This window comes from Mesocricetus auratus, unplaced genomic scaffold (genome assembly GCF_017639785.1).
Source record: "Mesocricetus auratus isolate SY011 unplaced genomic scaffold, BCM_Maur_2.0 Super-Scaffold_6731, whole genome shotgun sequence".
NCBI lineage: Eukaryota > Metazoa > Chordata > Mammalia > Rodentia > Cricetidae > Mesocricetus > Mesocricetus auratus.
The window spans coordinates 1,819,495-1,841,870 of NW_024429185.1; the positions used below are offsets into that span (position 1 = coordinate 1,819,495).

A 22,376-nucleotide genomic window follows, 5' to 3' on the forward strand; every position below is an offset into this window, starting at 1 on the left:
GCACCTGGCAGCCCAGCCCCGCCAAAGTCGCCCCGGTTGCCGCCCAGCCCCCTCCACGAGGGCGTGGTTTCGTTTGGGCGTGGGGGCGTGGCTTCACAGAAGGCGTGGCTCCTTGGGGCCTGGCCCATCACGCCACAGGAGTAGGGGAGAGACTAGGATGAGAGCGGGTCAGAGAGTCGCCGCGAGGAGAGAGGAAGAGAGGGAGGCAGAGAGAGAGACAGAGAGAGTGAGAGAGAGAGAGGCGGAGAGAGAGAGAGAGGAGGGAGAGAGGAGGGGCATGGTTGGGGGACGAGGAGAGAGGAGGGACAGAGGAAGACAGGATGGAGAGAGAGAAGGAACGGACAGAATGGGGGAGCTGGGGGGGAGCGAGGAGGGACAGAGCCAGAGCCCCGCACTCCAAGCTGGGCGTGGTGACCCGGGCAGGCCGCGTTCTGCCCCACCTCCATGACGTCAACCCACAATGCTGCGCGCTGTTGTGCCTTGTAGCGAGCGTCGCCCCTGGCAACAGCGGCCGAAGCAGCCACGGAGCGAGGGCGTCCCGGCCCGCCCCTTTATGCAAATCTACGACGTCACCTCGGGCCAATGGCGAACGGGGGCGGTGAGCTCATCGTGGGGGCCGAAGCTATAAGGGTGCGCGCGGGCGTCGCGGGGCAGAGCGGCCGGCAGTGTAGCCGGGCAGCGCGGGCAGCGGACTGGGGGGCGCACGGGGCCCCCCGGGGAGGCCGCGGCCACTCCCCCCGCCCCGGGGCCCAGCGCGGCGGGGGAGGCGGGGATGGAAACGCCCTTCTACGGCGAGGAGGCGCTGAGCGGCCTGTCTGCGGGTGCGTCGAACGTCGCCGGTACTGCTGGGGCCCCCGGCGGTGGTGGCTTCGCGCCCCCGGGCCGCGCGTTCCCCGGGGCGCCCCCCACGAGCAGCATGCTGAAGAAAGACGCGCTGACGCTCAGCCTGGCGGAGCAGGGAGCGGCAGGATTGAAGCCCGGGTCGGCCACTGCACCTTCCGCGCTGCGCCCCGACGGCGCTCCCGACGGGCTGCTGGCGTCGCCGGACCTTGGGCTGCTGAAGCTCGCGTCGCCGGAGCTGGAGAGGCTGATCATCCAATCCAACGGGCTGGTGACCACCACTCCGACCAGCACGCAGTTCCTCTACCCGAAGGTGGCGGCCAGCGAGGAGCAGGAGTTCGCCGAGGGCTTCGTCAAGGCGCTGGAGGACCTACACAAGCAGAGCCAGCTGGGCGCGGCCACCGCGGCCACATCAGGGGCCCCCGCGCCCCCCGCGCCCGGGGACCTGGCAGCCACTCCTGGAGCCACGGAGACTCCCGTCTACGCCAACCTGAGCAGCTTCGCGGGTGGCGCCGGGCCCCCCGGGGGCGCGGCCACCGTGGCCTTCGCCGCGGAGCCAGTGCCCTTCCCGCCGCCCCCGGGCGCGCTCGGGCCGCCGCCACCTCCGCACCCCCCGCGCCTGGCCGCGCTCAAGGACGAGCCGCAGACCGTGCCGGACGTCCCGAGCTTCGGCGACAGCCCTCCGCTGTCGCCCATCGACATGGACACGCAGGAACGCATCAAGGCGGAGCGAAAGAGGCTGCGCAACCGTATCGCCGCCTCCAAGTGCCGCAAGCGCAAGCTGGAGCGGATCTCGCGCCTGGAGGAGAAAGTCAAGACCCTCAAAAGCCAAAACACCGAGCTGGCGTCCACCGCCAGCCTGCTGCGCGAGCAGGTGGCGCAGCTCAAACAGAAAGTCCTCAGCCACGTCAACAGCGGCTGCCAGCTGCTGCCCCAGCACCAGGTCCCCGCGTACTGAGCCGGACTTGGGGCGCATGCGCGAACTCGCTGCGGTGGGGGGGCGCCCCGGACTCTTCCGAGACTCGGCGCCCCCGGACTCGACAAGCTGGACCCCCCTTGACTCCGGGTGGGGACCCCGAGCGCACGACCCCCGCCCTCGCGCCACCTCTTTCCCCAGCCCCGCGCGTGTTGCACAAGCCCCTTTGTGCCGCCGAGGGGGCTCCTAGGGGCGCGCAGCCTCACGCTCTGCCTTTTTTTTTTTTTTTTTTTTTGCCTTTTGGAAGAGAGAACGGAGTGTCCGATTCCGCCCTATTTATGTTTCTACTCGGGAACAAACGTTGGTTGCGTGTTGCGTGTGTGTTTCCTTGTGTTGGTTTTTTAAAGAAACGGGAAGAAGAAAAAACTCCTCCCCCTTCCCCTCCCCCTCCGCGCTCCCTCCCTCCCCTCGACGCTATCCTCGTTTTGTTTGGTTTTGTTTTGCTACGAGTCCACATTCCTGTTCCGTAATCCTTGGTTCGCCGGTTTTGTGTTTTCAGTAAAGTCTTCGTTACGCCAGCTTGGCTGTCCGCCTCCTTCTTACCCCCGGGGCTGGGGTGGGCGGGGCCTGGCCCTCTCCCATCCCCCTCCTCCAGCCCCGTCCTCCCACCCCCACTCCCAGGCGAGGCGGGAGCGCGGCGTGGGCGCCGGCCGGGACTGCACATCCGCGCGGCGAGCGCCACCTATGTGCAGGCTGTCGGCTCTGGTCCAGGCGGCCCCCGGACTGCGGGCTTCGGGGCTGTGCAGCTTAGCTGGTCGATCCTTTTGGGAAGAGGGTGACGAAATGGGAAGAGGGAGGAAGGGGCGCATGCCTGCTCGCCTAACCCTTGGGGTCTTGGTTCCCCCGATCTTCAGCCTCCATTGGGGTGTTTGGGAGGCAGAGAGTTGCTGCTTGCAGTCTGTGCTCAGTGGGAGCTTTTATTGTTTTTGTTGGTTTCGGGAGTACCTCAGGGTACCAAGACCAGCGGGAGAGTGGCCACCTAGAATCATGGAGGTGCATTTAAACATCTCCCTGGCACGTCCCTTCCCCAGCACCTTTCCCGCTTGAGGAGGGTATTCAGCGATGTTGAGCACTTGGACAGGGCCATTCTATGTGGTCTTGGCTGTCCTGGCACCTGCTATGTAGACCAAGCAGGCCTGGAAGTGACAAGAGGTTCTCCTGCCTCTGCCTCCTGAATGCCAGGGTTAAAGGCGTGCCAGCATTCCCTGGGAATATTTGCCGTTCTGGAGTTGGAGCGCCTCGGACCTACGGCTCCCATTAGGCACGGTCCTTCAATTCAGTCCCAGCCTTCTGTCTTGCAGAGGGGCACTGCCAATCAGTGACATTTGGAGAGGGGCACTGCCAATCAGGGACATTTGGAGAGGGGCACTGCCAATCAGTGACATTTGGAGAGGGGCACTGCCAATCAGGGACATTTGGAGAGGAGCACTGCCAATCAGGGACATTTGGCCCTGGGGCTCCACCTGCCCAGGTGGGCACTTTGCTGTCAGCCCTGGCCATTGCTGTTGAGACCCCTGTCAGGTTCTGATCCCTTCAGGGTGTCAGCATGGGTGCTAAGGTCACATGGTAAGTCCTAGTTGCGGGTATGAGTCTGAAGACTGCCCTGCAAACCACTGGGTACAGAAGAGGGGGGCTTTCTCCCTGACCACGCTGAGCAGAACTGTTTTGTAAGACCAGATTGTGATGCTGGCCTGTCATCCAGCATTTCCCAAGCTGAGGCAGGGAACTCTTCAGGCCTGTGCAGCCTGGGCTGTAGAATGAGACCCTGTCTAGAAAATCGAAGGCAGTTGCAATAGAGAAGCTGCTGGGATGACAAGCTGGATAGATGTAGTGGGAATGGAACCCGGGGCTTTGTCCACGCCGGGCAGGCGTTCTCCTGAGCTCCAGACACTTGAGTGCCAGCTTGGGTACCACAGCACAGTTTCGCAATAGTCACATATGCTCCCTTGTGGGCCTCTATCTTGTGTGCTGTGAAATGGGAGTGGCCTGGTCTAGGTTCTGCCTTCCCCTTCAGAATTGACCAGGACTGGTGACCCTATTACAGAGAAGGGAGGCTTGAAGACCTTTCTCACACACAGCATACACAACACAGAATCTGAACTCTCCCTTGGCCTTTGGAGTTCTGGGATGTGACTCTGTTTGCCTGCTTTTGTAGTGCTGGATGGAATTTGGGTCTTTATAAAGATCGGTCCTGTTGAGACAAGGTGTCACTCTGTAGACAAGGCTGGGCTGGAACTCATGACCCTCTGCCCCCGCCTCTTTGAGTGCTGGGATTAAGGGTGTGGGACAGCACTGCAGCAGATGAGGTTTTGTTGATGCTGGGAGTATCTTTTCTGGTCAGCTGATCTGAGCCAGGCTGGGCACCGCAGCCTGTGATTCGAGTGCCCAGGACTCAGACGAAGGAAGAACGTGACTTCCAGGCCAGCCAGGGCTGCACAAAGAAGCCCTATCGCAAAACACCGAGGCCTGGGTACCTGGGCTCAGGCTTCTGTTCCCCAGGACGGAGGCTGGTTCTGCAGTTCAGGTACATAGCTCTCTCTGAAGTCACACAGGCTTCCAAGGAGACATAATGGGCTCACCAGAAACGGTTAAAGAGAGCAGTAAAGGTCAGAGGGAGGCAGGGTCAGCGGCAGGGTCTGCTCCTTAGAGGTTGGACAGCCCTGCAGTCCTGGCTCTGGCAGCCCCTTGGCCAGGCTGAGTGGTTCTGCTTAAGCTGCCGTGCTCCGGCCAAGGTGTGTGTCAGCCTTGGCCGGTGCAGCTGTGACTCATGTTGGGTGCTAGCCCAGACTGGGGAGGCGGCCCAGAATCTTGACCTCACTCCCTTACCCCTCCAGAGCCATGGATCACAGTCCATGCCCACTTTCTTGGGTTTTGTTTGGTTTGGGTTTTTCATTTTGTCTCTACACAGGGTCTCCCTATGTAGCCCTGGAACGGGGTTTGTAGACTACTGGCCTGAAACTCACTGGCACAAACTCCCGGGTGCTGGTGACTGCTGCACGTATGCCTTTCATGCCCCACAGAGATGTCTCTAGAATATCCTGTGGGCCCAGCAGATGCGGGGGGGGGGGTGACCTCTGTTTAGACACAGGCTGGGGGTCGCCTCTGTGCTGAGCCCTAAGTTTTGGAGTAGGTTATGGGCACCAGGAGAGCTCAGAGCCCCAGTTCTATGTTCTAGAACCCTCCTCACGCTCTGCTGGGGATTGGTCGGAACTTTGGCGTGAGTCATAAAGACATCTGGGTACCAGGGTCCCAGTGCCGGCCAGAGGGGCTGGTGGCTTCAGCTTTGGGGACAGGTGAGTGGTTTGGTGGGGTGTCACTCTTGTCTGTCACCCTGTTCTTGCCAACAATGTCTGTGTCCTCTGGGCTGTGGTAACTCAGTCCCTCAGAGACAGTTTGGGGTCCCCCAAATCTTGATGGTACTTTGTCTCTTGGGCACCAACCCTGGTGACATAAAGTGTGTTTGCCCTGTGTAACTAACAGGAAGACACTGCTCCCAGATGTGCTGGCAACTGTCCCCAGCCTGCCCTGATGCCTTCACCCCACCCCTGATCTGCTCCTCCTGAACTGTCTCCAAGTCTTAGATCTTAGATCACATACAGGCTTTTTTTTTTTAGATAGGGTCTCGTGTAGCTCAGGCTAGCCTTGAATTCAGTACATAGGTGAGGTGAGACTGAGCATGAATTTCTCTCTTTTTTTTTCTTTCAAGACAGGGTTTCACTGTGTAGCCCTAGGTGTCCTGGAGCTCACTCTGTAGACCAGGCTGGCATCAAACTCACAGAGATCCGCCTGTCTCTGCCTCCCGAGTGCTGGGATTAAAGGCGTGCACCACAACCGCCCACCTGGGCATGAATTTCTTTTCCTCCTGCCTCCACCTCCTGGGTTGGACTGACAGGTGTGTACCACCAGCACACCCAGCTTCATAGCCCAAGCTGTCCTGGAACTCCCAACAATCCTCCTGCCTCAGACACCAATATGCCTGATTGTATGGGCTAGAGACGGACCATGTAACCTCATACACTCATCAAGGCTCTGCCACCGAGGCCCTGTCCTGGCTCCTGCTCCCCAGTCCCAGTCCTTGACCCTGCTCTCCCTGTGCAGCTGTGACATGCATCTCACCTGCTGTGGTGACAATTACTGATTGTGAGTCTGCTGACAGCCCCTCCCAGCATGCTGGGGCTGTCTCCCGGGTGTCCTTGCACAGGTGAGTGTTCTGGGGTTTGGATAAAGAAGATAGTTTGGGCTTTAGAGAGAATGGGGGCTCAGCGGCTGACCCCAGGCTGGCTTGGTGTTGACGCCAGGGGGTGTCTCGAGGGCCTGGAGGGACTGGTGGTCACCCTTACTGACTGGACTCAGTGAGCCGGCTCTGCTGTGGCTCCCGTGGTGACCGGGACAGGTAACTCCATTCTTTGACTCAGTTTCTCTGCTTTGCTTTTGTAAGACAGGGTACCACTATGTTGGCCGGCCACGCTGAGCTCCAACTCACAGAAATCTGCTGGTCTCTGCCTCCTAAGTTCAGGGATCAAAGGCATGTATCATCAAATGTGTGGCCCCTTATTGTTTTTAAGATAGGATTTCACTGGCCTGCAGCTCACTGGTTTATCAAGGCAGGGTGGCCAGCCAGTCCTAGGGACCCCGCCCGAGTCTCCTCCCCAGCACTGGGTTATAAACAGGGGCCTTGACAGCTGTCTGTTTGTTCTGTTGGTTTTGAGACAGGGCTGTCTTGGAACTTGCTCTGTAACCCAGGCTGGCCCCAGACTCACTGAGACATACCTGACTCCACACACCTGACATTAGCCTAGGCTGGCCCCAGACTCACTGAGATGCACCTGCCTCCTCACACCTGACGTTAGCCTAGGCTGGCCCCAGACTCACTGAGATGCCTCCACACACCTGGCCTTTTTAACTCGTGTTCTCAGGATGATGAGGTGTTTTTGCAGCAGCAAGCACCGTATGGAACGCTGTTCTGTTCCCCAGCTCTGTCTGTCTAACAGTCGTGAGGGCCTTTGAAAGCCCCTCTGCAGCTGACACTTGGGGCTTGAGAGAGGACCCGGGTGGTCCCAGCTCCCACAGCAGGTGGCTCACAACTGTGGTGACCCAGGCTCAGGTTCTCTCCCATCTTCCAATATTTTATGGCCTGGCATTGGCAGCGCACACCATTAATCCCAGCACTCAGGAAGCAGAGGCAGGCGGATCTCTGAGTTCAAAGCCAGCCTGGTCTACAGAGCGAGTTCCAGGACAGCCTCCAAAACAATACAGAGAAACTCTGTCTTGAAAAACCAAAAACATAATATAGCCACACATGGTGGTGCACTCATTTAACCCCAGTACTTGGGAGGCAGAGGCAGGCGGATCTGTGATAAATACCATGACTAACGCAGCTGGGGAGGAAAGGGTGTGTTTGGCTTGGGCTTCCATATCATTGATCATCATGGAAGGAGTCAGGCAGGAGCTCACACAGGGCAGGAACCTGGAGGCAGGAGCTGATGCAGAGGCCGTGGAGGGAGCTGCTTACCGGCTGGCTCCTTATAGCTGGCTTGCAGCACCCAGGACCACCAGCCCAGGGGTGTCCCCACTCCACCATCAATGACTAATTAAGAAAATGCCAAGGGCTGGGGAGATGGCTCAGTGGGTAAGAGCTCTGGCTGCTCTTCCAGAGGACCAGGGTTCAATTCCCAGCACCCACATGGCGGCTCACAACTGTCTGTAACACCTGTTCCAGGGTATCCAATGCCCTCTTAACAGATACATCTGCAGGCAGAACACCTATGCACATAAAATTAAAAATAAAGAAAGAAAATGCCCACAGGCTTGCCTACAGCCTGATCTCATGGGACACTTTCTCAGTTGAGGCTCCCTCCTCTCGAAGGACTTAAGTTTGTGTCTAGTGGACATAAATTATCCAGGACACATACATAAATAACACTAAAAATAATCTTTTTTTTTCTTTTTTGGTTTTTCGAGACAGGGTTTCTCTGTGGCTTTTTGGAGGCTGTCCTGGAACTCGCTTGGTAGTCCAGGCTGGTCTCGAACTCACAGAGATCCGCCTGCCTCTGCCTCCCGAGTGCTGGGATTAAAGGCGTGCGCCACCAACGCCCGGCCTAAAAATAATCTTTATTGACATCAAATGATAAAATGGGCTGAAGTGACAATTCAACAGCTAAGAGCACTGACTGCTTTCCCAGAGGACCCAGATTCGACTCCCGGCACCCACACGGAGGCTTACTGCCGTCTCTAACCCCCACCCTGGGTATCTGATGCCCTCTTCTGGTCTCCACAGGCACTGCACACACATAGTGCGCAGACACACACACAGGGAAAGCACTCATACATATGAAATACATTGTAAAAACTAAAACAGCAGAAGGCAGGGGGCTGTTAGTGGTTAAGAGAAATTACTCCTCAGTCATGGAAACCAGCCTGGGCCCAGCACCCACAGAACAGCCTGAGCGATTGATGCCTGTAACTGGAGCACACACAGGCATCACACATGCACACGCCTGTAACTGGAGCACACACAGGCGTCACACATGCACATGACTGTAACTGGAGCATGCACATGCAAAACACATGCACAAGTGTAAAAGAATACTTTAAAAAAATTATAGCCACACAAGGTGGCGTACGCCTTTAACCCCAGCACCTGGGAGGCAGAAGAAGGAGAGTCTCTGTGAGTTCGAGGCCAGCCTGGTCTGCAGGGTGAGTTCCAGGACAGCCAGGGCTACACAGAGAAACCCTCCTGCAGCTGTGATTATGGATTAGTCTGCCTGTGTTTTTCGTCCTGCTGGTTGGCATTCTGTGTAGGTTTTCTGCTAGGTGTGAGTGTGTCTATTGTCACTTGCTCTTCTGATTGGGTCTCTTCTGTGCACATGAGTCCCTCAGGCTGGGACACAGCTGTGATGCCCTTTGCTTGGTAATATTTGTCTCTGCTCATGCACACTCAACACTCCTAGGTCTGTGCCTATTTGGGGGCTGGAGAGTGCTTGCCGCTCCTCCAGAAGATCCAAGTTCAGTTCCCAGCACCCACGCGGCAGCTCACAACTGCCTGTAACTCCAAGATCTGACACCCTTCCACAGACATACGTGCAAGCAAAACCAATGCCAATAAAATAAAAATAATAAATTGTAGCCAGGCAGTGGAGTTCCAGAACAGTCAAAACTACACAGAAACCCTGTCTCAAAAATATGTAAAAAATAAATAAACAAATAAAATTTAAAAGGTGCAAGCCGGGCGGTGGTGGCGCACACCTTTAATCCCAGCACTCAGGAGGCAGAGGCAGGCGGATCTCTGTGAGTTTGTGAGTTTGAGGCCAGCCTGATCTACAGAGTGAGTTCCAGGACAGCCTCCAAAGCCAATGAGAAACCCTGTCTTAACCCCTCCCCCAAATTTAAAGGTGCATATTTGGTATTAAAATTAAATTAGGATCATTTGAATATCATTTATCTGTGTAGACAGAGGCTTATTCTGCAGACCAGGCTGGTCTTAAACTTGCAGCACTCCGCCGGCCTCTGTCTCCTGGGTGCTGGGACTGAAGGTGTGCACTGTCAGGACTGGTCTAGTGTTTGGTTGTGGTTTGCGTTCCTTTAGACACAGGTGTTTCCTTTAGACACAGGTGTTTCCTTTAGACACAGGTGTTTCCTTTAGACACACAGGTGTTTCCTTTAGACACACAGGTGTTTCCTTTAGACACACAGGTGTTTCCTTTAGACACACAGGTGTTTCCTTTAGACACACAGGTGTTTCCTTTAGACACACAGGTGTTTCCTTTAGACACACAGGTGTTTCCTTTAGACACACAGGTGTTTCCTTTAGACACAGGTGTTTCCTTTAGACACACAGGTGTTTCCTTTAGACACACAGGTGTTTCCTTTAGACACAGGTGTTTCCTTTAGACACACAGGTGTTTCCTTTAGACACAGGTGTTTCCTTTAGACACACAGGTGTTTCCTTTAGACACAGGTGTTTCCTTTAGACACACAGGTGTTTCCTTTAGACACACAGGTGTTTCCTTTAGACACACAGGTGTTTCCTTTAGACACAGGTGTTTCCTTTAGACAGGTGTTTCCTTTAGACACAGGTGTTTCCTTTAGACACACAGGTGTTTCCTTTAGACACACAGGTGTTTCCTTTAGACACACAGGTGTTTCCTTTAGACACAGGTGTTTCCTTTAGACACAGGTGTTTCCTTTAGACACACAGGTGTTTCCTTTAGACACACAGGTGTTTCCTTTAGACACACAGGTGTTTCCTTTAGACACACAGGTGTTTCCTTTAGACACACAGGTGTTTCCTTTAGACACACAGGTGTTTCCTTTAGACACACAGGTGTTTCCTTTAGACACACAGGTGTTTCCTTTAGACACACAGGTGTTTCCTTTAGACACACAGGTGTTTCCTTTAGACACAGGTGTTTCCTTTAGACACACAGGTGTTTCCTTTAGACACACAGGTGTTTCCTTTAGACACAGGTGTTTCCTTTAGACACACAGGTGTTTCCTTTAGACACAGGTGTTTCCTTTAGACACACAGGTGTTTCCTTTAGACACACAGGTGTTTCCTTTAGACACACAGGTGTTTCCTTTAGACACACAGGTGTTTCCTTTAGACACACGGGTGTTTCCTTTAGACACAGGTGTTTCCTTTAGACACACAGGTGTTTCCTTTAGACACACAGGTGTTTCCTTTAGACACACAGGTGTTTCCTTTAGACACAGGTGTTTCCTTTAGACACACAGGTGTTTCCTTTAGACACACAGGTGTTTCCTTTAGACACACAGGTGTTTCCTTTAGACACACAGGTGTTTCCTTTAGACACACAGGTGTTTCCTTTAGACACAGGTGTTTCCTTTAGACACAGGTGTTTCCTTTAGACACACAGGTGTTTCCTTTAGACACAGGTGTTTCCTTTAGACACAGGTGTTTCCTTTAGACACACAGGTGTTTCCTTTAGACACAGGTGTTTCCTTTAGACACAGGTGTTTCCTTTAGACACACAGGTGTTTCCTTTAGACACAGGTGTTTCCTTTAGACACAGGTGTTTCCTTTAGACACAGGTGCTTCCTTTAGACACAGGTGCTTTCCTTTAGATGCACAGGTGCTTTCTCTGTCTGCACGCACGTCTGTGTGCCGCATGTGTGCCTGGTGCCTGTTGAAGCCAGAAGGGGCATCGTATCTGCTGAGACGGGTTTCACACCGTTGTGAATCGTCTTGTGGGTGCTGGGAACCAAACCCAAGTCCTCTGCAAGAGCCATGAGTGCTGTTAGCCCCGGAGCCATCTGTCCAGCCCTGGCCTGTTTTTAAAGTGACATGCGCTGATCGTGCATGGGGGGCGTGTGCCATGTGCCCTGCAGAAGTTGGCATCTCCTCCACTCTTCAGGCTCAGGGGCTTGAACGTGGGTCACAGTCGCTTCCCACAGTGAGCTCCTGTGGACTGCGCTTCTGGCTGGAAGTGTGCATGTGTCCCAGATGTGTGGCTCTGTTCTCACCCTTCTAGACAATAAGATCCCTTGGGACCCTCATAATCCCTGTTATATAACTGCAGGTGTTAGCTACCAAGTACTGCCCAGGAGCCCCTTCCTGTGGGTGTCTGTGTCCTGTCCCAGGGTCCTGAGCTCACTCCTGCAGGGTGCCCTCCATCCTGCCCCCTGTCCTGCCCACCCCACGGTCCTCCTCATCCTGTCCTCCCCACCGCACCCTCCCAGGCCTGAGCCCATAGTCCTCCTCCCATTGGTATCTCTGACAGCCAGACCAGAACGCTGCTGTGCATGTTTGGCATGAAGAACTGAAGACAGGATCTTCTCTACAGACCGGCTTCCAGGGTTACACCTTCTTCTGCTCCGTTTCCAACTCTATGACCCTCCAAGGTAAGAGGATGGCCAGACCTGCCGTGAGGGTGCCTCTGCCACACAGGAACATTATGTCCACGTTATAGGTCTAAGCACTGCTGGGCGTTGTCCCCATTCTCTGTCCCCGCTGTCCTGCAGACACCCATGGATATGTCCAGACTGTGCTCCTCAGTCTTCTCCCTCTCAGTGACCCACCCATCCTTCTACCACCCCTCCACACGCACCCAACCCCCGCCCTCTCTCCATCCATCCCCCCATCTCTGCCGCCCCTGCCCGTGAGCCTGTCTGTCCATCCCCTCTACCCACCAGACCCTATGCTGTCACCCCCAGGCTCTGCCACCCTGCTCAGGAATGGCAACAATGCAACCGGCAGCTCCTCTCCAGTTTCCAAACATCGTGCCGCCGAGTGGACTGTGTGTCCCCCCGCCAACCCCTGTCCATCAAGAGAAAGTGGCCAGGCCGTGTCCTCAGACCCAGAGTGATTGCTGCCCACCCAAGGACGCAGCGGTGCCGCCGTCACGGCAGGTGCCCCGCCTGCGGGCTGTGGTGGAGAGCCAGGCCTTCAAGAACATCCTGGTGGACGAGATGGACATGATGGTCTCACGGGCGGCCACTGTCATCCAAGCCAACTGGAAGGGTTACCGGCTGCGGCAGAAGCTTATCTCACAGATGACAGCAGCCAAGGCCATCCAGGAGGCCTGGCGTCGCTTCAGCACACGCAGGCTGATGCGCTCCAACAAGCTGTCCGTAAAGAAAGCTAAGAGGGAGGAGGAGGGTGACATCCCCTACCACCCCCCACAGCAGGTTCGCTTTCATGCCCCGGAGGACCAACTGCCAGTCATGGTGAGCAAGGAGACGCAGTTCCCATCCTCCGACAACCTGGTCCCTTCACACACCACGGCAGCCCCGGGTCCCTGTGCCAGCGGCGCCTACAGGGGTGGCCTCCTGCCACAGCAGTCTGTGACCGGCCGGCTCATGGGTCCCAAGTATCCACCCTGCATGTTGACCAAGACTGTCAGGAGCTCCTGCCTCATCAGACACTTGGAAGGGGACAGTGTGAAGAGCAGACAAGTAGCTTCCAAGACCATCAGATCAGGGGTCCCAGAGTCAGCAGCATCGGGGAGATATGGCCAGGCCGTCCATGGATCCCTGAAGACCCAGACCCCGGTCCACACTGAAGCAGATGTCCCCAAGGTCCCACCGCATATGTATCCAGTCAACAAGACCCCTACCAAGGTGTGTCCAGGGGTCTGCGCCCCTAAGTCCCCAGCCACAGTGACCACAGCACCGAAAGGTGCGCTACAGATGTACCCCACGTCCCCAGCCACAGTCATGAAGATGCAATCACCAACTTGCCCAACTTCCCCGGTGACCAGGCCCCTGGCTCACGTGCGACCCAACCCTTCATTGTCTAACACCACGCCGCAGATGCGCTCTGTGATCCCCACGGCCAGAGCACAGCCCCCGGGATGTGCTGTCACCTCCACAGTCAAGACTTCACCACGCCCAGGGGCTCCAGTCAGTAAGGGCCCACTACAGACTGGCTCTGGTCCGGTGACGACAAAGACTTCACCCCAGATGCGTCCAGCGGCCAGAAGTCAAGCTCAGACATGCGCTGCGCCTACTTCATCCAAAACCTCCTCCCAGTCGAGTCCCACAGCCAAGCCCTCACCTCAGACCCGCCTGGCAGCTATGATAACCAAGACCCCAGCTCAGATACGCTCGGTGGCTGCTGTGCTCAGGACTCTGTGTCTGGTCCCTGCCGTGGCAGCCTCAAGTCCCAGGGGCTCACCCCAAACTCACGTGGTTGCTGGCATGCCCAACATCCCATCCCAGGTCCACCTGAACAGCCCAAAGGCCAAGGTCACCGTGAGCACCAAGCAGGCCACCGCAGTGGTCAAGGTGGCCTCTCACTCATACCTGGCAGAGGGCAAGGGCAGGTGTGGACCCCATGGACATCTAGACACTGTGGTTCCTAAACCCCCAGCCAAGTCTTCATTGGAAGCAGAAAAGATGAAGCCTGGGCCCCCTAAGGCCATCAAGAAGGAAGCAGCTCCCAAAACTACTGCGGCCATTATGACCAGGGCCCTATCTTGGACAAAAGTGACAGAGGACAGGGACAAACCCTTGACTCAGGTCCAGCAGAGGGCGGAGGTGGTGAAGATTCACTCAAGGGTGTACATGCCTGAGGAGACCACAGTGGCCCTGTCCCAGGCCCAGCTGGCTGTCCCCCTGACCAAGGCCTCCACCCAAGCCCAGCCGCCCCCCCAGCCACCCCCGCCCCCCCGCCAGCCTCACCCTTCTCTAAAGCCGTATCGCAGTCTCACACGCCATCCGTGCTGGCCACCGGCTTACCTGAGGGACGACGTCCACCTGGAGGTCCCTCTGCCGTTCTGCCCTCCTCGCCACTGGCCGCGCACCTGATGTCACTCACAGCCCAGCTCCAACCTGCTGGTGAGCAGACCAGACCGGTCCCTCAAGCTCATCTGGCCAAGGCATGCGCAGCCACAGCCTCCCCGCAGGCACGCTCCCTGGGGATGGCCTTCCTGTCTTCTGAAGGGTACCAAAGCACATGTCCCCTCACCCCCACGCTGCAGCATCACACGCCCTCTCACTCGACGAAAAGCTCGCTGCAGCTGCGCCTACCTGCTGAGCATGCCAAGACCGCCAACACCAAGGGCACCAAGGCCACGTGCCAGGTCTGTCCACCCACTAAGCTCAGCAAGGCCCCGTCCCTGGCCCAGCTCATCACATGTCTGGCCAAGGCTCCATCACAGGCCCATCTGCCTGTGGGGGCGGCGAAGGCCCAGTCTCAGGCCCAGCTGACCTCCGAAACGGCCAAGTGCCTCCTGACGGCTCATCCTGCCACCGACCTCAGTAGCAAGACCCAGTCCCAGCCACTCCTGAGCACGTCCAAGGCATCTGTCCAGTTCTGGCAACATTTCGGGACACTTAACACTGGCCCCCGTGCCAAGCCAGATGACAGAAGCGTGACCCAGCCTCAGCTCCATAGCCATACACAAAACAAGGCCGTGCAGAGCCCGCGCTCGGTGGCCACAGACACCCAGAGCACGCTGGTGCCTCTGCTGACTCCCTCTGGACACACTGCGTGCAATGCAGACTCCTGGGCTGACAGTGGACGGGCGCGAACCCCACCCCCGCCCCCTGTGCCAAGCCAGGCAGTGTCCTGCCACGAAGACCTCGCGGCCTCCATCGCCTCCCTGTGCGCAGACCTGGTGGCCATGCTGGGCTCCCCCGAGGACCTGCGGGCACTCCTGGCCAAGACACTTTCTCAGGGGGAAGTACGGACCGCGCTCAGCCAGGCTCTGTCCCGGGAAGTCTTGGGGCCCTCTGTGGTCAAGGCCCTGCCACAAGGCATGCTGGGAATGGCACTGATGAAGGCACTGTCATGGGGTGAGCTGGGCATCTCCCTGTCCCGAGCCCTGTCCCGTGGGGAGCTGCGTCCAGAACTCAGCAAGGCCACGCAGGGCAAGCTGGCTGAGGTCCTGTGCAAGGCCTTGACGGAAGATGAGCGGGCCACGCTCAGCCAGGCGCTGTGCCAGGGAGAGCTGGGTGCTGTTTTCACTCAGTCCTTGGCCCAAATGGCCCAGAGGACAGGCGCCTTCCTCCCCAAGGCCACCTCGAAAACGGTGGGAAGCCGGATGACCACGGCGCCTGCCCCAGTGGAGGTGACCTGCAGCGGGAGCCTGTCGGTGGCCTGGGGACCTGCACTGGGTCCCGTACAAGCACGGTGTAGCAAGGTCAGGCCACCATGGAAGGGCTTGCCCTGGGGACAGCTTGACGGGATCCTGTGGGGAAAAGGGGATGGGGCTGCCTTGGAGGGGTCACCCTGCTTGCCACAGTCCCCCTTAGGCTCCTTTTCTGGAGGGATGGTCACCAACACTTACCAGTGTCCCCTCCTCACAGTACCCACACTGTCCTGGGAGAGGGGTCTGGGGTTCTGTTCTGGTCTGTACCTGAGACCCTTGGATCTTGACCCCATGGCATGTGGTGAGGGTCCCCATGTCCCCAAGAGACCTGCCCAGCAGCCACCTCCTTGTCCGTGGCAGCCGCTTGTCACCAATGGTGCAGGCCCAAGCAGTAACCAGCCACCGGTGACTAGCACCACTGCCCCAAGCTCCCACCAGCCACCAGTGGCCAGCAGGGTGTCCTACCCATGGGTGTCATACCGAGAGGGCAACATGGCATCCAGCAAGCATTCCAGTGTCGCGGGTGGCGGGAAGAGCCCCGTGTCTCAGCAGCCCTCCACCACCTGCCAGGGCAATGTGTGTCAGTGCGGCAACCCGGGGGCACGCAGGATGTCTCCCTGTGACCGCTGCTCCTCGCCCAGGCAGACGAGTAGGCAGGTCCCCCCAACGGGTCATAGGCTGGCATCACCGCTGGACAACGCGGAGGTGGTCACCGTGGTGAGGAGCTTAGGGGACGAGCAGCCCAGTGGCCAGTCATCGCCAGTGTTCCTAACTCCCAGGCTGCAAAGAGTCTCTCGCACATCCACCCTGAATCAGGAGAGGCATCCCCCGGCGTCCTCAACCCCGTCTCGGCCCTGGGGTCAGGCCACTGGCCGCCACATGTCCCTTCTGGATGAGTTACTAGCCACATTACCGCAGCACCCACAGATCGTGTTAGCAAAGAGCTATCCCAGGGGTTCAGATGTCCACTGCCAGAGCAGTAGCGACTCCCACAGTTCCCTGCAGAGTAGCACCTCAGCCTGTCCCTCCACACCATCCAGCTTGATGCCTTCAGAGCTTCTGGAAGGTTCCAAGGAGGGTGACTTACAGGAGGATTCCCAGCCATTGCTGAAGGAGTCCATGGAGACCATGCACAGGCCGCAGGGGCAGCTGGGAAAGCCATGGACAGAGGGTTCTCAGAGCACAGTCTCCCAAGCACAACGGCCGCCCCTGGAGGTGGAGTCTCTCCTCCTCCATAGCACCAGCCTGGCTCTGAATGTGCACTGGGACTCAGATAGCGCAGATAGTGGGTCTGACTACAGCGCAGGGGACCCGACACAGGGACTGTCCCAGGACAGGACTGCACCCTGGCATAGGAGGAGCCAGGGCCATGCTGGAGGCCTGCAGCCAAATGGGGTCACTCGGCTGGATTCTGCCCTACCCCACGACATACTGGCTGATGGGGGAGCCCCAGGCCCTGGCCAGGCACCTGAGGCCAGTGAGGCATCAACAGGCCTAAGTCAACCATTAGAGGCCATGGGACTGTGTCTAAGCTCATCTCAGCCTGCAGGGATTAGTTATGAGTCACCAAGCCTGGCCCAGCCATCCATGGACACTGGGGTGACCCCAAGCCTGCCCCATCCATCCGTGGCCACTAGGGAATTCCCAACTTTAGCCCAGCCATCCATGGACACCGGGGTGTCCCCAACACTGACAGAAACATTGATGTATTATGGGTTACCTTCAAATTTTAGTCGGCCATTTCTGTACTATGGAGGGTCCCCAATCTATACCCAGCCACATATTGCTTCTGGGGTGCCCTCAAACTTTACCCAGAAGTCTGGTACTGGTATGGTGGCCTTAAGCAACCAGGCAGTGAGCACTGGGTTAGCTTCAAGCCAGGCCCAGCCGTGTGCGTCTACCCACGCAGCTTCTGTGAACAGCTGGCCCCCACCTGGCTCCTCTCCCATGCCCACACAGGGTTCAGGGCATCCAGACTCAGCTCAGGCATCTGCAGCCACCGGAGTGTCCCCTAACTTTTTCCAACCATTTGTGCCCTACAGCATGCCGTCAGCTTTCACCCGACCTTGCATGGCGACACTTGTAACCCCAAACTTTGTGCAGCCAACTGTGAGCCCCAGCATGTCTCCAAGCCTAGCCCAGCCTTTTGTGGTCAGCGTTATGTCCCCGACCCTGGCCCATGCGTCTGTGGCCAACAGGGCATCCCCAAGCCTCAGCCAGCCAGCCACAAGCAGCACTGTGGTCCCTGGAGGGCTCCAGGCGCCCCTGTCCAGCAGGGTGCCCCCCAGTCTGAGCTCCCCACTTGTGGCTCCCAGGGTGTGCTCTACCCTTACCCAGCCCTCTGTGGCCACCTTGGGAGCCCTGAGCCTCCTGCCGCCCACTGTGGTGTGCGGTGTGGGTCGAGGGAGCAGCAAGCCAGCTCTGGTCCCACAGCAGCATGCGCTCGAGGACACCAGTACAGCCCGGCAGAGCCCGCCCTCCATGCTTACCCTAGACGGGTCCTATCCGGGTGTGATGGGTAGGTCAGGCCAGCCATCTCCGGGAGTCTGCGGCAGCCCAGGGGACAAACTCATGATAGGTGCCGGGACCCAGTCCATCCCTCAGGACCCTACTGTCTGCTCTGAGCCGAAACGGGTCAGCAAGGGGCCCCCGGGTCCCGATACGCAGTCCATGATGTCTGCAGAAGACAGTGGCTTGGCCTTAGGGGCCAGTGTCCCGTGTCAGAGTTGGTTCAGGGGCATAGTTCCAGCGACACCCCAGGGGCCTGTGGCTACTGGACTGTTCCTAAGTGTGTGTCAGGGGGCTAACCCACCCCCCATGACTGCCTGGACCTTGCCAACAGATGTCCCCTGGACTCAAGAGCAGGCTGTTGTGACGACAGGTGTGGGCCAGGGCCCATGCCCAGCTGTGATACCCAGTATGCAGGTCCCGTCCGAGTTCTTCCCAAACCAGCTGGGCACCAGCATCCCTCAGACATGTGCCCCTCTTCCTGTTACACTAGAGCCCCGGCTCCTCTCTGTGGCCACCATGGTCCCACCCAGTTGCCGATATGCTGGCATGGTCATTCCAGGTACAGCAGGGGGCGCTGTGAGTGGAGGTTTGGTCCAGGGCTCTGTAGATGGACAAGTACCCTCGGTACTGGTGCCCAAGCCTGTGGTTGAAAGTGAGACTCTGAACCTTCCTCAAGGATCTGTAATCAGGGGCGTAGGAAAGAGTGTCCCCCCAGAGTCCATGGTGGATAGCGTGACCAAGCGTGTCCCCCCAGAGCCCATGGTGGATAGCGTGACCAAGCGTGTCCCCCCAGAGCCCATGGAGGATAGCGTGACCAAGCGTGTCCCCCCAGAGCCCATGGAGGATAGCGTGACCAAGCGTGTCCCCCCAGAGCCCATGGTGGATAGCGTGACCAAGCGTGTCCCCCCAGAGTCCATAGTGGATGGCATGGCTCAGAGTGTCCCCCCAGAGTCCATGGTGGATGGCATGGCTCAGAGTGTCCCCCCAGAGTCCATGGTGGATAGCGTGACCAAGCGTGTCCCCCCAGAGCCCATGGTGGATAGCGTGACCAAGTCTGTCCCCCCAGAGTCCATAGTGGATGGCATGGCTCAGAGTGTCCCCCGAGAGTCCATGGTGGACGGCATGGCTCAGAGTGTCCCCCCAGAGTCCATGGTAGGTGTCAAGGCTCAGGACCTATCTCCAGAATCAATGGTCCCTCAGCAAGACCCTGTGGCCAGTGACATGCCCCTCAGCCTCCCTCCAGGTTCTGTGGGCAGCAGTGTGGCTCCCAGTCACCCTCCGGAGACTGGGGGGGGTAAGAAGCTGAGCCCAGCTGTAGAATCCTTGCCAAGCCCCCATTCCCCAGGCCCACGCCCAGGGTTTGTGGCCAGCGGGACAGGTCCTAGCGTGCCTCTGGGTTCTGTGGCGAGTAGTGTGTCTGCAGCGTCCATGCTGGTAGGACTCAGTCCACGTCCCTATCAGGCAGCACAGCCTGGGAAGGGCTCCCGGGTCCCCTTCCTGGCACCCCAAGTCACCTGCCTGGCTAATGCCCACTCACCAGCCCCAGCAGTCCAGGGAGTGGCCCAGGACCGAGAACACTTGCCCACAGTTTTGTCAAGTGCCTCACAATTTAACCAATGCTCTGGGCTGACAAAACTTGTGAGTGTTGATAGTCTGACCTTGCTGAAACCAAGACAAATGGATGACAGAGTGTCCTCAACACTGGAGTGTGGCTCAGACCCTGTCAAGTCTGAAGGCCTTAAGGCCATCCGGTGGACAGATCTCAGTGCCATGGGAGGTGAGAATCATGAACAGGAGACCCTGGCAGGTGAAAATATTCTCAAAAACCAAGTGACCTTGTTGTCAGAAGAGGCTCCCAGTGAAGCCTGTGGCGTCACCCCTGTGCCTGTACAAGCCCTAAGGTTAGGTGAGCACGCTACAGCCAATAGCGTCACCCCTGCTCAGCCCTTACCCTCAGAAAGCAACGGCAGTGCCCCCTGCCTGCACCCTGCCCCTGGGGTTCCCAGCCTGCAGGAGGACCCTGCGGCTGGCAGTGCAAGCCAACCCCCAGCTTGTAACGCAGTCACAGTGTCACCACAGCTGAGTGCTCGCATTGCTGGAACTGCCAAGCTGTCTCTGGGGTCGGAGGAAGCGCCTCAGAGCTGCACCAAGGGTAGCCACCAAGAGCCCCTCACTGCTAAAAAGTCCTACCGCTCCATTCAAGGCAACCTTGTCTCAGAACTTCTAGAAGGTTCTATGGACAGGCTGCTGCCCTTCAGTCGTCCACTGAAGCCGCTGTCTCAGGCCTCATCGGACAGTCACAAGCAGTCCTCAGGGACACCCACAGTGGGAGATGGGAGTGGACAGAGAGCGCCCTCAGGAGTTCGAGAGTTAACCCTGGCCTATGAGTCACCCCCAAGGGGCCCCCAGAGACCCCTTCTTGTTGAGCCTGCTCACCACACCAGACACACTGGCCAGCCAAGAACAGTGCGGGCCCTCACTGCACAACTAGACCTGAGGTCCTCTTCGGTCACCAGCCCTGAAACCGGCTATGACGGGGGCGCCCGAATCCACCCGGCATCTCACGGCCACAAACGCCAGCGTGTCTCAGTCCCTAAAACTAGTTTCGATGAGGGTCCCCCAAGAGCCCCTACCATGCTCTATGGCCACAGACTTCAGCATGTCACGATGCCTAAAACAAGCCTTGATGGGAATTCCCAGGTCCCTACCACACCCCACGACCAGAAACCCCATCATGTCCCGGGCCTCAAAAGTAGCTTTGGTAGGGTCTCCCAGGTGTACACTACACCCCACAGCCTGAAACCCCATCTTGTTACACACCCTAAAACTGGCCATAATAAGATATCCCCACCCCCTGCTATACCCCAGGGCCCTGTGGATGCCGGCCTGGCTGCTGGCCAGTCATGGAATTCCAAAGTCCCCAACGTATCGCTCAGAGCCACAGCACGTGCTGGGGCACCCCAAGGCACATGGCACCCTAGCAGAGGCCACAGGCCGTGGGACCCCTCAGGGGCAGAGGCAGCGCTGGACCGCAAGCCCTCAGCTGAGTTGCTGGTGTCAGTGCGTGCCATGGAGAAAGTTGTCGTCCAGGCTGTCATCACCATCCAGGCGTGTGCGCGTGGTTACTTGGTGCGCCGCACCGTGAAGGTGTGGCATCAGTGGGCCACCATCATCCAAGCTACGTGGCGTGGCTACCGCGTGCGACGGAACCTGGCAAGGCTTCTCAGGGCCACCACCATCATCCAGGCTGCCTGGCGCGGCTACTGCATTCGCCGGGACCGGGCCCATCAGGTGCTGCTCCCCGCCACGTGGCCGGAGCACAGTGGCAGAGCCCAGGGCAACTCTGACACCAGGAGCAGCTCTGAGCACCGCTGCTTCCTGTCCTGCCAGCCCGACGTCTGCAGCGTCTGCCAGTCCTTGGGTCCCCGGGTAGAGAGTCCTCCCAGCGTCGTGATGCTCGTGGGATCCCAGCCCCGCACCTGCCACGTGTGTGGCCACACACTGTCCACGCGTGTGGTGCAGGGCTTCGGCCAGGGCGTCTCGGGCCAGCCCGGTTCTCGCTGGGCTGCAGCACCCCAGCACTGTGCCCTGCTCAAGCGGCAGCACAGGGCAGCCACTGTCATCCAGGCGGCCTGGAAAGGCTACAGGACCCGCCGCCTGCTCAACCAGCAGCAGTCTGCAGCCAAGACGGTCCAGGCCACGTGGAGGGGACACTATACCCGGAGCTGCCTCACCACAGACGCACTTTTGGGAACAGGAGGCCCGTGGAGCATCTCCAGGGACACTTCACGCCGTTCTTCAAGGGCTTACTCTTTACACTGGCCTGGAGTCTAGGCCCGTCTGTGGGCAAGACACCGTGGCCCACGTGGTCTCGTGGGTCTTGTGAATAAAGTGCACGACAGCCTGCCTCTGGTCAAGTGTCTTGAGTTCAGGGACAAGGGGAATTCCAGACCCTGCCAGTGGCAATGAGCCCCAGCGGCTCCAGCCCATGGGTAGCCAGGGGTGAGGAACCTTAATCATTTACCAGGGGCCACGGGTCACTAGTGTATCTCGTGTGTCACATGATACACGACGACTTATCTAGGGCTATCGAGATGACTCAGCTGCTGGAGGTGGCTAAGCCTGTATGCTTGATCATTGGAACACATGATGGGGGCACCGAACCCCACAATTTACCTCCTGACCTCCCTGAGTACATGTGCACACACATACACGTGCATATACATACATAAGCGCACACAGCACACACAAACACACACGCACAGCACACATGCATACATACATACACACATACACATACACACATGTGCACACACAGACACACACACCTGTGTCTGGCTGGGTGTGGCGGCACACACCTATCATCTCAGCATTGGGTGGCTGAGGCAGGAGACTCAACAGGAGTTTTTGGCCAGCCTGGGCTACATGATGAGGCCTTATCTCAGAAACAAGGATTAACAGCAAAAAAGTGAGAACCTGCCTGGCCCGGTCCAGCC

General features: G+C 58.0%; 2 protein-coding genes across 2 annotated transcripts; both read left to right on the forward strand.

The window, feature by feature from the left end:
* The first annotated feature begins 349 nt into the window (after positions 1–349).
* Jund (JunD proto-oncogene, AP-1 transcription factor subunit) lies at positions 350–2,334 on the forward strand. Its single transcript, XM_040742091.1, has one exon. It carries the CDS (start codon positions 773–775, stop codon positions 1,796–1,798), a length of 1,026 nt encoding a protein of 341 aa, XP_040598025.1. The 5' UTR covers positions 350–772; the 3' UTR covers positions 1,799–2,334.
* A 3,669-nt stretch (positions 2,335–6,003) lies between these two features.
* Iqcn (IQ motif containing N) lies at positions 6,004–21,784 on the forward strand. The gene is given in 5 exon segments (XM_005086176.2): positions 6,004–6,209; positions 11,557–11,677; positions 11,990–13,921; positions 13,924–15,420; positions 20,749–21,784. Coding segments are annotated over 3 exon segments (4,374 nt in total). The 5' UTR covers positions 6,004–6,209; positions 11,557–11,677; positions 11,990–12,010; the 3' UTR covers positions 21,715–21,784.
* The last annotated feature ends 592 nt before the right edge of the window (positions 21,785–22,376 follow it).

Bases quoted from the DNA above. Each gene is read 5' to 3' on its own strand.
- Jund (XM_040742091.1), top strand. From the start codon at position 773: ATGGAAACGCCCTTCTACGGCGAGGAGGCGCTGAGCGGCCTGTCTGCG.